This window comes from Natrix helvetica (genome assembly GCF_964273705.1).
Source record: "Natrix helvetica genome assembly, chromosome: 1".
Classification (NCBI taxonomy): domain Eukaryota; kingdom Metazoa; phylum Chordata; class Lepidosauria; order Squamata; family Natricidae; genus Natrix; species Natrix helvetica.
In genome coordinates, this window is record NC_138548.1 from 155981020 (window position 1) to 155995902 (window position 14883).

Below are 14883 nucleotides of genomic sequence, written 5' to 3' on the forward strand. Positions count from 1 at the left end.
CATGGTATATAACTTCTTGTCGTTCCCACTGGGGTTTGCCAAGGAGCCAGGCTGGGCCCATTGGCGTTGGATAATATCGAGGAACAGCTGAGGGGCTGGAACCAAGTCTAGAGGAGGAGAAACCTCGTTGAAAAGCCCTGCCCCTGGGTCCTGGGGACCGATGGTCTCCATGGATGTCTGATCTGAGACAGGTTTGGGCGTAGGGGCTGGAAGGCCCATTTGGGGTCCTGCAGCCCGGGCCTTGGTCAGGATAGCCCGAAACATGGAAGAGTTAAAAAGACCCAGAGAGGGGGGGGGGTTTCTGGTGTAGGATTTTCATCCTCAGAGAGGTCTGGAGCATCACGCTGAATCAGAAACCTCACTGATGCCTGAGGGGGCAGGTGAGGCCTCCCTAGCTGGAGGCCCCTGTGCCCTAGCCGGTTTTCCCTTACTGGGATTAGCAGAGGCAAAGGGGAGTTTAGATGCCAGCTGCATCATCCCATCAGTGATACCCCGAGTAATGGCCTCTGGCACCACCTCCTGCATGCTTTTGGGCAAAGGAAGATCATGGGCCTGAGGAGTATCTGGCCCAGCTACTGAATAGATGAAGGAACCCTCCTCTACCAGGGAGTCTGCCTCATCAAGGTATTCTGCTGCCAGGGAATGGCCTGGGGAACCCATAGAGGCCCTGGAAGGATTAGGGGAAAAATCAAATTCCTCCCTTTCCCCTGGAAGGGAGGGAAGTATCCCTTGCTGGGAGGTGGATGGAACAGGAACCCCTTCCTCCCCAGGAGTAGGAGCTGGGGGAAGGGCCTGCTGGACAGATTGGGCCTTCTGGAATTGCTTTTCAAGGGCCCTCTGCCTCCTAGCAGCTAGTCTCTCCTCAGCCTTAGAAGGCTGCTTGGCTTTAGGAGCCTTCCCCTTAGCTGGGCATCCCACCCCTTCACCTTTAGCAGCAGGGTTGGTCCTGCTGCGTTTAGCTGCTGGTGGGCCAGCCTGCTGATCCACTTGCTTCTCCATAGCGTTGGGAATCCTTCCCGATGGCTGAGGTGCTGTAGAATCTGAGGCTTGCATCGCTGGGAACCTCGTGCTGTAGGCAAGTGGTGGCTGGAAAACGGATCCGGCTGAGATGAGGCTGGAAGCCAGCAGATCCGCGCTGAAGAAGGCAAGGGTGAATGGTCTGGATGACCAAAAGAACCCCTGCGGCCGCTTTGTAGGTCTGGAGGGAAGAGACCCAGTCAGGAGACCCTGCGCTGGTCCTCTTCAATTCCTACTGCGACGATCTGCAGAGAGCGCAGGCAACGCGATGAGGCTAAAAGCCCCGGCAAAAAAAGCGTGCCAAAATTTTGAATAAAAAATGGCCGCCGTTCGCGTTTTCACGCCTGGAGCGGCACCGGGGGAAAAGGCTACAGCCTAATGCTGTGCTCTGGGGTCCTAGACTCCTACCTACTCCCCAGCTGTTCGTCGGCAGCCGCCAAACGAACCCCCTCCAGTGCGATAGCTCTCGTCGCTGCGAGAAGCGAGTCGCGCTCCAGGCAGCCTGGCTCGCGCGCGAAATTCAAACTGTAAAACTCGAAAAAATACAGGAAAAATACTAAAAAACAACAAACTTCTATCTAGGAGCTAACTAAACTTGAAATTTTACTTAAATGGAGCAAACTACACTAACCAGAGGGTCCAGTCTGCTGCTCAAGGACTGGATCTCCCCAAATTGCGTCCTGTAGGGCGACTGAGTTTTTAAAACTGAGCCTCTGAGGGGAGCAAGAGGCGGAGCTACAAGAATTCGAACTCAGTCCTTGGGCAGCAAGCTGATGTTAACCCGTGCTTGGACACTCCAAGCAGCGCCTAGAGAAAGACCATTCAGGTAAGCCAACGGTCATTCAAAAGTGTGTGAGTGAATATGTGTGTAAAATCCAGTTGAAGTAATTTCTGTGCTGGGACCTCCTTGAGATTGGAAATTGTGGATGTAAATTAGATGGGTATTCAAATGCAGGTACAGTACTGTTCATCCACAGAGGCCTACTGACTGTAGTTTGATTCTGGTGTTTATTCATGTGTTAGCATAGTAAACCAGATACTATACCATATGACTGGATGTGTTTGTGAATAGGAAATGACTGGAATATGATTTGCATAATTTCTAAAAGGGCAGATAACCTCTTGCTTTCATTGTAAATGAATTATATATTGATCATAGATTGAACACCATAATAATGAATAAAGTATCCTCTAAAAATCTCACAAGCAAAAATCCTTCCCAGGTCATTTTCCCAAGAGAATGATTCCGCCCACAGAAAGGAAAAAACAGCATTGCGCTGATAGCCTGAGAGTATATCACCACCGATAAGAATTTTGATAGATAGGAAAGGCACAGTTCATTTTTATTAACTTTATCAAGTTAAAACTTGATAAAACCTAGAATGTGAATCTTGAAGTCTTGGAAGTCTGTTCAGTTTCAGTGCTGGAATCAGGAAACACACAAACCAAATTAATCTTTGGCAACTGCTTTCTTAAAAACAATGCTCATCCTAATTACGCCTGCAGTAGGAATAATCAAAAGAATTTGTTTCCTAAATCTGGTAATGGGGAAGACATTTAGCAATAACCCTACCAGAGTTGGGACTAAGCTCCTTAACAGGGAAGCAAGTAGGTAATTTTTCTTGTGTATTCTGCTATGTGAAAAGCCCAGTAGCAAGATAGCGTACTGTTTCCAGTTTCTCTTGAAGAATTCATTTGCATCTAATTAGTGTTATCATAATTATACTGCATACATGACCAGTACAGGAATAAAATGACACTGGGATTAAGTTTAATGACCATGATGACTGGTAATTGATGAAGAGCCCCAGTGTGTTTTGAAGAGGAGGTAAATAACAGCAGGAGTTTTCTCTATTTGAAAGCCCTTCCAAAGCCTGTGAAATTCCTCTCCTATAATAGAAAAACGTCAATACTGTAGCATTTTTGAGGCAATGTAGCATGGCTCTTACATACCAGTGGTTTCACACAGGATCTTAGTCAGTGGAAGGTGTTCGCAGGAGACTTTTTCCCATCCACCTGAAGCTGTATGCATAGTAGCACAAGTGTTTAGAAGTTCATTGTTACTGTCTTCCTCTATCCAGTTTGTAAAATTCACTTTGGAATCATCATACCATTTGAAAATATCATCTGTAATAATAGAGCAGATATCAATTTATTTTTGTTTGCTTCATAAACATGAGCCAAAGTAAAAACCTACATTGACTTGACTATTTGTTAATAAGTGGTTTTAATTTAATTTAATTTAAACAGTAGAATGCTTTAGGGAGGGATTTTTCCCCATTGCCTTCCTTAAATACATTAGTTCTGGTACAATGATGGCCAGGGACAGCCCTTTATGAATAACAGTGATACCTTTGATCAATAGCAGATAAAACTTAAGATTCCCTCCCGGTAAAAGTCTCATCCTATTTCACTTTTCTTGCACTCATTGAAGAGGCCTCAGCCACTGTATTCATTCTGTACCCCTGGTAGTGTTCCTCTAGGCCAGTGATGGCGAACCTATGGCACGCATGCCACAAGTGGCACGCGGAACCATTTGTCAGGGCACGCGAGGCGCTGCCCTTTCAGCTGGCCAGCGTGCATGCGCGCGCTGGCCAGCTTATTTCACCTTTTTAAAAGCTATTTTTCGCCTTCCCCAGGCTCCAGAGGCTTTATAGGAGCCTGGGGAGGGCGAAAAGAGCCTCCCCTGCCCCCCCCCGGAGGCTTCAGGGACCGTCCCTGAAGCCTTCGGAACGCTTAAAACGACCCTCCGAGCAACTTCTGGTTTGCTCAGAGGGTGGTTTTAAGCACTCCAAAGGCTTCAGGGACCGTCCGAGGCTTCCCTGATGCCTTCGGAGCGCTTAAAACGACCTTCCGAGCAACCCGGAAGTCACTTCCGGTTTGCTCGGAGGGTGGTTTTAAGCGCTCCAAAGGCTTCAGGGAAGCCTCCGGATGGTCCCTGAAGCCTCCGTAGGGCCTCCGGGGGGTCGGGGGAGGCTCTTTTTACCCTCCCCAGGCTCCTATAAAGCCCCTGGAGCCTGGGGAGGGCGAAAAAAGCATGTAAAAATGGGGGGGCGCGTTGTGCACGCATGCGCACTGGGGGGGTCGCGCATTGCATTATGGGTGCAGCACGCCCGCACTCGACCCCCCTGTGCTCCCCCCACTTGTGGCACGCGAGCCAAAAAAGGTTCGCCATCACTGCTCTAGGCTTTGCATTCACAATTCTCTCTGAATTCCATAAGGCCCATTTTCCAAACCCGGAACAAGAGATGCAAAGCTGCTTTTTCAAGAGGCAACTGGACTTACTATTTTTTCTTTGAAGTCGTTTTGCTTCTCATCCAAGAAGCTTCTTCAGCTCTGACTGAATGGCAGGGAAGAGTCAGTCAGAGCTGAAGAAGCTTCTTGGGTGAGAAGCGAAACGACTTCAAAGAAAAACCAGAAAGTCCAGTTGCCTCTTGAAAAAGTACTTTTGGGACAACAATGACCTGGATGACTGAGAATCTCCATAGACCAGAACAAGAGAGTTCTTGAAATTATATCTAGAAAGCTTTTTTTAATTTTTTTTAAATATTTTTTTTATTTCAAAACAAACACAAGACATCCTCCTTTACATACTGTAGAAAGTGTATCAGTTGGCTACAAAAAGGCTTTCGTGCATCTCTTCCACAGTCAACAAACATAATTCATATTAACTCAAGTATTTTAACTCACATATTTATACATGTTACCATCACACCTCTATTTTCATTTGACTATAATTGTTTAAATGTCCTTCATCATAAAATATACCAAGATTTAATACATAACCACATACTGGCATTTTATTTACTATTTCTAAAATCCTCCAATCACACTGAATCCTTATATCCTATTCTAGCTAAACATAATATTTAATAACAAAGTTTTCTAATCCTCCTTTCCAAACCACTGTTTACAATTTACATCCAATTTCCTTATGTTGTACCCATACCTGTATATACGTTATCATTATCCCTCCTTTATTTAACTATATCATGTATCATAACATTTCCCCCCTAATAATCAACACTTAACTGTACCTAACTTAGTTCTTTTTTGTTAACCTTTATATATAATCCTAAAGGATTTCTAATCTTCCTTTCATGGGTACCATTCAATATTCATATCCAATTATTACTTATCATAACACTACACATTGTATACATTATTATCATTATCAATTATTTAACTATCGTCACTAAATTTCACTAAGTTTAACTAGTTTTAAATTATACTCTTCCATCTATCAACCTGTATCTTTCCAGTAGCAAAACAGTCTCATATTTTCTGCCATTTGTGGTGTCAGTCCTCTAATCATCTCCTTAATCAACTTTGTATGGACTCCTCTTAACAACTCCTTGCTTATAAAAATCTATCATGTAATTTTGATGCCCTTCTTCTGTTTCCTTAATCAGCTTATCTTTGTCGGTAGTGTTATCAATGATATTGCTAATAAAATTTCTCTCTTTAAATCCATAAATTCTTTTGTTTTTTCATCTTCTGTATCTTGCCATCTGGGGTAGATTTCCCCTCCATTTAATTCCTCTTTCTGTATTCCACTCTTTCCATTTTCAAAGACAAACCAATCACCATAAATATCAGCAATTTTAATTTCTTTATATTCATTTTCCTCTTCGATTTTTAGGATTTTTACCACCACTTTTTCCATTTGATAAACATCTCCAACTTCTTCGTCATATTTTACTGTTAGATACTCTTAAGTCTTCCAACTTCATCTCTATCCTCTCATATGTGTTTGATTCTGTATTTCTGAGAATATCTTTTGCAGACTTAAAATTTCTTTCTGCTGTTGAAATTGTGCCATTATCTCCAGCTAACAAACACTGCTGCTTTAATTTGGAAGGTTTTAACAAGATTAAGCATAGATTGGACTTCCGGGTGGAACCGTAGGCATTGGAAGACGTTTCTTTGGGAACGCCAGCCTCGAGATCGTGTTTAAGTGCAAACCGGCTGTCAAGCGGCTTGAAAACTCCTCCCTCGGGAAAAGAGGGGGAGGAGAGCTGCCGGGCATTTCGGGTAGAGCCCCCCATAAACCCTCAGGAGTAATTATGTGGTGAGAAAGGTAGCTCTCCAGCAGCCCAACAAAGCTCTGCATCTCGGGACGCTTCTGCTGCAGCAGAAACAAAACGTCGCGACCACCCTCTGCAATCAATGCTTATCTACATTTCAATAAAAAGCAGGCAAAGCAAGTACGGGATTTTTTATAACTGCGAGCACAAATCTTAACTCCGATGCAGTTTTACTTCCTTCTGTGAAAATTGAAAAGAACAAAGGGTAATAAAGATGGCGTCTGCAAGTCAAAGGGTGTGATCAAAGCGAAACTTAAAAGGAAAGTATTTCTTAATTGTTTGTTATCGTCGCTAAAAGTCTCAAGAGCTCATGTCTAAAGTTACAAGATTTAACAAGCTTGGGGATTAAGTGGACTTTCTGGACTCAATAAGTTGGTTGCTGGAAAGTGTGATTTGGATATTCAGAAATGCTTTTAAAACAAACCAATACAAGTGCCTCTAAGAGTGCTGGAACGGATACACAAATGGTGACATTTGAAGCTCTCCAGGGCGCTTTGGAGGCACAAGTTTTGTTTTTGCAGGAGGGGATTGCAACTGCCCTTAAAAATGTGTCTGATGAAATGTCAGAAATTAAGGACTTAATTCAAGCCCGTAGTCCACAAATAAGAGAGGCTACAGTGGATGTGTTTAAGGGCTAGTTTGTTTTTGCAACATCATTGGGTGATAGGGTGGAAGAAATCACCCTATCTCCAAGAAATTGGAGAACAATGTCGATGAGCTTCAAATCAAGATTGAAAAGAGGCAGAAGTTACAATGATACAATACACAGTGATGGAATTTGTTTTGAGAATAAGAGTTTTGAAAGAATATAACGAAGTAAATTTGAAAGAAATTTTTGTAGAAGCTTTCACTCAGTTAACTAGTGAACTAAAAGCAGAATATGGCTGGCAGGTTGAAAAAAATTATCGGGTTAGTTCATGGATCGTCAGACAGAGACAACTATCAAGAGATAATGTAATTTACTTTGTTATTAGGGAAACAAGGAATGGAATACTACAAGCGTTTCACGATCCAGGATAAATCCAAAAGAAGAATTAGAAAAATTAATAGGATGTGAGATAATAAAAAAGGTTACATATTTAGGAGTTTATATTACAATTTTAATTGGGAGATTATATAAGTATAATTAAGAACATTAGGGCATAAAATATAGATAGAGACGGTAAATGGGAGGATTTACAATAGTTTTTAATAATGATGGGAATACGGAAAAAAATTTGGGTAAGAAATGATAATTTATGCAAGAATAAAATTTGATAGAGACTCTTCATAAGATGTTTTTAGATGGTTTTTAGATCTTAAAAAGTTAGTTTGTGTGTATCTCAACTTATAATTTAAATGGAAATGTGATTGTGTTGATGCTATGTATTATTATGTATGGTGGATTTGTAAGGAAACTAAAGCATTTTGAAGTTCACTCCTCAGTTGTTTTTGCTAGGTATAATTACAGACTGTATACTTATAGAGACTAGGTTGATTTTGAACTTAATGGCAACAAGATTGTGGGAAGAAGGAGGAATTGCTTATCATTCAAGATTGGATGTTAAAGGTAGTAAATCAAGCAGAGATGGTGAAAATTTCAGTATATTGGAAAGACTGTTCAGAAGAGAAATACAAGTCGAAATGGAGAAGATGGACTAACTATATTTAAAATAAACATTGGACGAAGGAACTTTAATTAGTCTAGGAATGAATAAGGAATGTTATAGTTTATCTAAATTTGGTTTAATAAAAGAGGAGTTAAAGTACAAGAGGGAGCAAAGATATTATAGTTAGTTAGCCTATGTTAGTGTATGATTGTTAAAGGTTTATACCCTGTATTTGCTTTGGGAAGTTGGGGAGAGGGAGGTTTGGAGGGGTGGTAGGGTTGGGGTGAAGGGAGGGGGGAGGGGAGGGGAAGGGGAAAATATTTGTAAAAATTTATTAAAACTTTTCAATTAAAAAAAAAAGATTAAGCATAGATTCACAATAATGTTTTATTTTCACCTTTCTCTGGTTAAAGATATACTTCAAAGGGACATCTGTATGCTTTTCTTCTTATCACTCTCTATAAACAAGCAGTGAGACCTTGGAGTGCCTAGCCAGGATAATCAGTGAGAAATGTAAGTGTGTTTCGTTTCCAATACACAAACCACCAGCTCCCGAGTAGCAGTGTTATTGTTGCAATCTTCTTTGTTTCTTTTTGTATCTTTTTTGTATTTCAATTTTTTTAAAAAGTCCAATTCTTGAATGAGTCAGAAGAACACCCACAGTAATGAAAGAGGAGAATTTTAGTCCATAGGTTACAAAGAATAATAAAAGAAAAAAAATAGAAAACTTAATCCATTCGTTTTAAAAGGCTTGCATAAATTCCATCCATGAAGATAGCATTTAAAAAGTAAGATAACCCACTGTCCAAAACCATTTCAAATTTAATTCCGCCGCTTATTTCTTCTGTTCTCCAATTTAAATTAGTTTTAAGTTTTTTATAGGCAGTCTCTTTTAAAATGGTAAAAATTCCTCACCAGCTGGAAACACTTTCTCTTTCCGTATCCTTCCGTTTTGGAGCTGCCCCGACTTCATCAGCCTAATGACTGGATTTTTTTGTCGCCGGCTTGAAGAACTACTCTTGGATCGATCAGGGACTTTGCGATGTCCCTGAGATCAGCAAAACATATTCTTCCTGCTCACCATCTCTGCGGGACGGTTTAGGTCCGTTTGGACCACCCAGCAGCAAAAGTATCAACGGTGATCTCAGAGCATTGAGATCGCACGTTGTCTTGTCGCGACATTGGCTCCTCCTTCAAGAAAGCTTTTTCATCTTAAGAAAGGAAGGATAATTCTTAATTCAAATGTAGTTCAAAAATCGAGAAAAGGTGGAGCCTATTTCTAACAGGATTTGTTTACTTACCATCTGTGTCAAAAAACATGCCAAGAGATATGTAGTCTGGACCATGCCAATTTGAGCGAAAATTACTCTGAATAAATATATTTTCATCTTTGCTGTTTATAGTAATAATATCCGCTCCGGAAGCTACATTTGGGAAATAAAAGACAAAACATTAAGACTGAATGTCAGTTCCTGTGAATGGGAATAAATGCTGTAGTTCATTTGGTACATTGTTAGCCTTGATCATCCTGGCTAGTGGTGAGATTCAATTTTTTTTACTACCAATTCTGTGGGCACGGCTTGGGTGTGGTGTGGCTTGGTGGGCAGGGCAGGGGAAGGATACTGTAAAATCTCCATTCCCATCCCACTCCAGGGGAAGGATACTATAAAATGTCCATTCCCTCCCAATCAGCTAGGACTCAGGAGGCAGAGAATATAGATGGAGGCAGGACCAGTTAGAGGTGGTATTTACTAGTTCTCCAAACTACTCAAAATTTCCACTATCAGTTCTCTAGAACTGGTCAGAACCTGCTGAATACCACCTTCGATCCTGGCCATATGAATAGGCAAGTTCAGTTCTTTTATTATACAGTTACTGGCCTGTTTTTGGCTTCCAAAAATATCTAAATACTCTCTGCAGTACTCAAGGGTGCATGTGCATGCATGTACACCCTTGTGCTGCATGACAGAAAATGCCAAAAGATTTCCCTAAAATAAACAGTCTGGAAAATTCTGGGGTAGAATTCAGTGAAATAGCAGCTCTCTCTGTCTCCAGCATTAGAAATGATTGACAGTATACAAGCATGCTAGATCAATGCAATTGGGAAAGTGTGCATTTCCAGCAACAGAATGAAATTGAATGGGATCAACCATAGAAACCCAAAAGCTTACATTCAGCAGACAGGTCTCTATCCTGAGGAAGTAATGTAACACAATCTGTTAACTACTGTGAGTACTAACATTCTTCAAAATGGCAAACAAACATTCAGATGTTGAAAGGACCCCCCCCCTCACCTCCCCCACCCCTTTCTGCTCATAGTAGGCTCAACTGATTGGTCTCAGTGCATCACACAAGGTTGGGGTGAGATTGGACAGAGCAGAGCTGTCTTACCATTGCCTTGGCACAGCTCCCTGGCATCATCCATACCGTAGACCTCTGAGGATCCCTGAAGTAGAGCATAGCAGCTCTTTTGGAATGGAATCCAAGCAATGGAAGGGCAGGCTACACAAGGAAGAGAACAAGAAACCATCTGTTTCTGTTGTCAGTCACAGCTTCACAACATACAAATGAAGTGAAATGAGTTTCTCCAAATATTCATGCAGCATTCAAGACAAGTTGGACACAACCTAATCAGATTTGAAATAAATGAGAGTAACAGCAATATTAAAAATTATGTTGCTGTCCATTTTTTTGTGTGTGAAGAAGGATTAAGTGTGACGTTCAGGCACTTATTTCTTTAGTAAAACAAATAGCTGCTAGAAGGGAAGGGTTTGATTGCAAAAAAGGGAACCTTCCTTTCCCAGACCTAGCAATCCTAAACCAAAGCAACATTTACTTTTTAGCTTTAAAGAACAATCTACTATAACTGTTTATTCTTGAGACTTCCCTTTGGATAAAATACACATAGCTTTTAACATTCATTGCAGCTATTTTGATGTAGGTGTGTTTTATTGCTGTTTTGGCCCATGTTTAACTGCATCTTACTTTTCACATTCATTTTGATTCTAGTTTTCAAATCTACTATTTTGTAATATTAATCTTGCTATTGAAAACTCTTTATGTTGTTATATTTAGCATTTAGATACATCTATCTCCAGAATCACTTAGCAGATTTGGCTGATCTTGAAGAATAAAGCAGGGTCAAACTGGATGGGAAACCATTAAGAAATCAGGTCCCAGTTGGCTCCAGTCAGTAACAACAGAATCAGGATTATGGGGACTGTAACAAAAAATACCAGGCAGGTGAAGGGTAGGTCAAACATTAGAAGGCTAATTTTAACAGAATTAAAGGGACATGGCAGAGATCTGCCTAAAAAAAAGGTAAGCCCTAAACTTTGAGGCCTAAAGAGCAATTTGTGAATGTTCTTCCACCCTCTTTTAAAGACATCAGAAACAATGCAGATTCTATTTGAGGAAAAAAGAAAATGGCAGAGAAATAGGTCATGAGCAGGATAAGGAAAAAAAAGACATATAATAGAAAGAGCAATACTCTGCCTAGCTAAATATCAGATTAATCCTACAACTCTGATAGCTGAAGATATGTGTGGATGTGTTTGATTCATTCTATGTCACCAAAGTAAAAGGCTTCACCAAACTCTTCAGAAAACATGCAGTCATATTTTATGACTTCTTGTCCTTGGAGTTTAGCACTATGCCTTCAAGGATGGGCTAGTCACTCAATTAATAACCATGTTGTTCTTAGCATTTCAAGAGGATACACCCCAGTTTAGCAACCGGTTTCACACAGAAGAAGTACAATCTGGGTGCTGGGACATATGAATCTGCTTCTGCAAAACAGGAGGGTGTTAGCACCTGCCAAAGTTCTCCTTAAACACAGATACAGATCTCTTGCTTAGAAAAGACTTGGTAGTGATGACTTTATTATCCTTATCACTATACAAATGATTATCGCAAGATGGTTCATATGGAGATGCCTCTGAAGATCAAGAAGTTTTGCTGGAAATGCCATGGCCAGGAGATTAACAAAGGAGACCTAGAGAAACATCTCTTTTGCCACTGTTGCACTGGCTGCCAATGGGCTTTTGGGCCAAATCCAAAGTCCTATTCAATACCGATACAACCCCTTGTGGTGGTGCAGGTGCAGCTCCAGAGTACATCAGGGACCACTTTATTCAGCACAACCCCCTCCCAGGATGTGGATTGATGAATTTTTAATTGTGATCTTTTTGTGTTATACACCACCCTGTCTTGCTAGAGGGCAGTACTAGCAACAAAGAGTAGTAAGGGCAGTAATAAAAAAGAATGAGGTGGATTGATAATGAACAGAAAAATGAGTCCTAGGGCTGAAAATGATGTTTTTTAGCGCTGCGAGGAGAAATATACCTGATTTGAAAAAAGTCTTTTATTTGTTTTTCCTTGGTAGCAGAGAAGACTGGCAAGTTCACTTCTCTCCACACCAATGGTGAAATCTCAACTTTTTTTTTACTACCAGTTCTGTGGGCATGGCTTGGTGGGCCTGACATGGGAAGGATACTGCAAAATCTCCATTCCACCCCACTCTGGGGCCAGCCAGATGTGGTATTTGCCAGTTCTCTGAACTACTCAAAATTTCGGCTACTGGTTCTCCAGAACATACAATACAATAGTAGAGTTGGAAGGGACCTTGGAGGTCTTCTAGACCAACCCCCTGCCTAGGCAGGAAACCCTATACAGTTAGACAAATAGCTATCCAACATCTTCTTAAAGACTTCCAGTGTTGGGGCATTCACAACTTCTGGAGGCAAGCTGTTCCACTGATTAATTGTTCTAACTGTCAGGAAATTTCTCCTCAGTTCTAAGTTGCTTCTCTCCTTGATTAGTTTCCACCCATTGGTTCTTGTTCTACCCTCAGGTGCCTTGGAGAATAGTTTGACTCCCTCTTCTTTGTGGCAACCCCTGAGATATTGGAACACTGCTATCATGTCTCCCCTAATCCTTTTTTTCATTAAACTAGACACACCCAGTTCCTGCAACCATTCTTCATATGTTTTAGTCTCCAGTCCCCTAATCATCTTTGTTGCTCTTCTCTGCACTCTTTCTAGAGTCTCCACATCTTTTTTACATCGTGGCGACCAGAACTGAATGCAGTATTCCAAGTGTGGCCTTACCAAGGCATTATAAAGTGGCATTAACACTTCACGTGATCTTGATTCTATCCTTCTGTTGATGCAGCCTAGAACTGTGTTGGCTTTTTTGGCAGCTGCTGCACACTGCTGGCTCATATTTAAATGGTTGTCCACTAGGACTCCAAGATCCCTTTCACAGTTACCACTGTTGAGCAAGGTACCACCTATAGTCCTATACTGTACCTGTGCATTCCGTTTTTGTTGACTAAATGTAGAACCTTACTCTTTTCACCATCTTTTCACATGTCAGAACCTGCTGGATTTCACCCCTGCTCCACCCCCCTCTATTTCACCAACCTAGCATACAAATTTCAATATAGTATACTGTTTCTGGATAAAAATCAACGCCTCCTTATTACTAAAGTCATCTTGGCTGTAACATGGCTCTAGTGGAAATTGAATAAAGATAGTGGCTAAGCAATTAAAACAAAAACAAAAAAACCTCCTTCCCTAGTAAATTTTCCCTCCCCCCTTTGTTTTTCTTTTTCAAACATTGACTAATTTCCCTAAATCGTCCACTTCCACATAATCCAAGTCATCCTCTAATTTCGAAACTGGTTAATCAATCATTAGGTTTTATGCTTAGTCACAACAGGACCTTACCAACCTTGGTTGACCCAGAAGAAGCCTAGTATGGTTGAGCATATGTAATGCTTCGATGGGAGACTATTAGGCTGCAGGCTAGTCCATAAAGTTAAGAGGGGGAAAAAACTTTCCAGACGACAATGGCAATCCTCTTCTGTATTGTTAGGCAGGTCGGGGACCCATGAACGCACAGGAGTACAAGCTCAATTGAACAGAGGCTTCGATTGGATTGAGTGCAAATTTAGCTACATAAATATTTATTTTAGGCCCTCTGGTCTGAAAGCCTTGCTTGCGTTCTTACTTTGCACAATAACTGTACATCAGCCAAACTGCCTCCCAACCAAATGCAATTTTCTCATCTTCTTAAGGACGAAACAGGACACTGTCATTTTACTGAATTAGATTTCTTGTGGCGAATGAAAAGCAGGGGGAAGCACCTATTTTTTTTTCTCCTCTGCAAATTCTCAAGTTTCCCTCCAGTCCAAACAGATCAGCCAGGCACTATGTCTATGTCTCTCCCTTCCTCTCTCCTACCCCACAGAGTTGTGGGGCTTTTAAATAGGTTTCTAAAAACCATTAAAAAAAGGCCTCGCAGCAGCCCACCCATTTAGAGAACTGATATTTGACCCCCCTACGCCAAAAGAGCGGGGGGGGGGAAGCTTTGAGCGCCGGGGTATTATTCAGATTGCCCTATAATGTTTCAGGGGTCCCCAAACTTGGCAACTTTAAGCATTGTGGACTTCAACTCCCAGAAATCCTCCGGTTAAAACAGTGAATTATGGGAGTTGCAGTCCACAAGGCTTAAAGTTGCCAAGTTTGAAGACTTCTTGCATAGAGGAACCCTTCCCTAGCGTCGCCCTGAGAGAAAGAGGGCGAGAAAACGCCGTGGAAAGGCAGCGCCCAAAACTCCCTCTTCTGCAGAATTTCTGCCCGGTGCGCGCAGTTCACTCTGGATGGCAAAGGCAGCGCACCGCGCGTTTCCAAGAGGCGGCAGCTATAAGGAGCCGCAGGGCGGGGGATTCCCAAAGCAGCGTCTCGGCGCCGCCCCACCTTCTCTTACCGTCCGCTCCCAAGGAAGGCAAGGCGGCCACCAGGAGAAAGCCGCCGAGAAAGCAGGCGGAGTAGGACGCGGGCGAAGGGGCGCCCATGGCCGGGCAAGGGAGCTCCTGGCCGACCCACTCGCGTCGCTCGCGGGGGTTTGGGGCCGCCCAGGCGCCGCCCACCCTTTGGGCCAGGGCGAGGAAGAAGGGAGGGAAGCGGGAGGAAACGTCCTCCATGCTCCTAAAGCGCTTTCCCTTCACACGGAGCAGGCACGAGGCAGGCGTTGCACCGGTGCGGGGCTTCCCCAAGTCTCCCTTGTTTTCCTTTTTTTGCGCTTCATTCTGCACTTTCAGCGGCGCTTCATCCGAAGAAATAGAAATCCTCCGGTTAAAACAACAGTGAATAAGACTTTGGAAAAAGCTTTTAAAAAATAAAATC

General features: G+C 42.1%; 1 protein-coding gene across 2 annotated transcripts in view; it reads right to left on the reverse strand.

Moving 5' to 3' along the window:
- CD302 (CD302 molecule) overlaps window positions 1-14644 on the reverse strand; it is a 31428-nt gene extending 16784 nt beyond the window's left edge. The window contains exons 1-4 of one of the 2 annotated variants that reach the window (XM_081936069.1): window positions 14465-14644; window positions 10085-10195; window positions 8995-9117; window positions 2971-3144 (exon numbers count right to left, since the gene is read on the reverse strand). In XM_081936069.1, the coding sequence (XP_081792195.1) occupies window positions 2971-3144; window positions 8995-9117; window positions 10085-10195; window positions 14465-14552 (496 nt within the window). In that variant the 5' untranslated portion in view covers window positions 14553-14644. The remainder of the gene's footprint in view (window positions 1-2970; window positions 3145-8994; window positions 9118-10084; window positions 10196-14464) is intronic. The other variant, XM_081936068.1, reaches the window with a different exon arrangement.
- Between the last annotated feature and the right edge of the window lie 239 nt (window positions 14645-14883).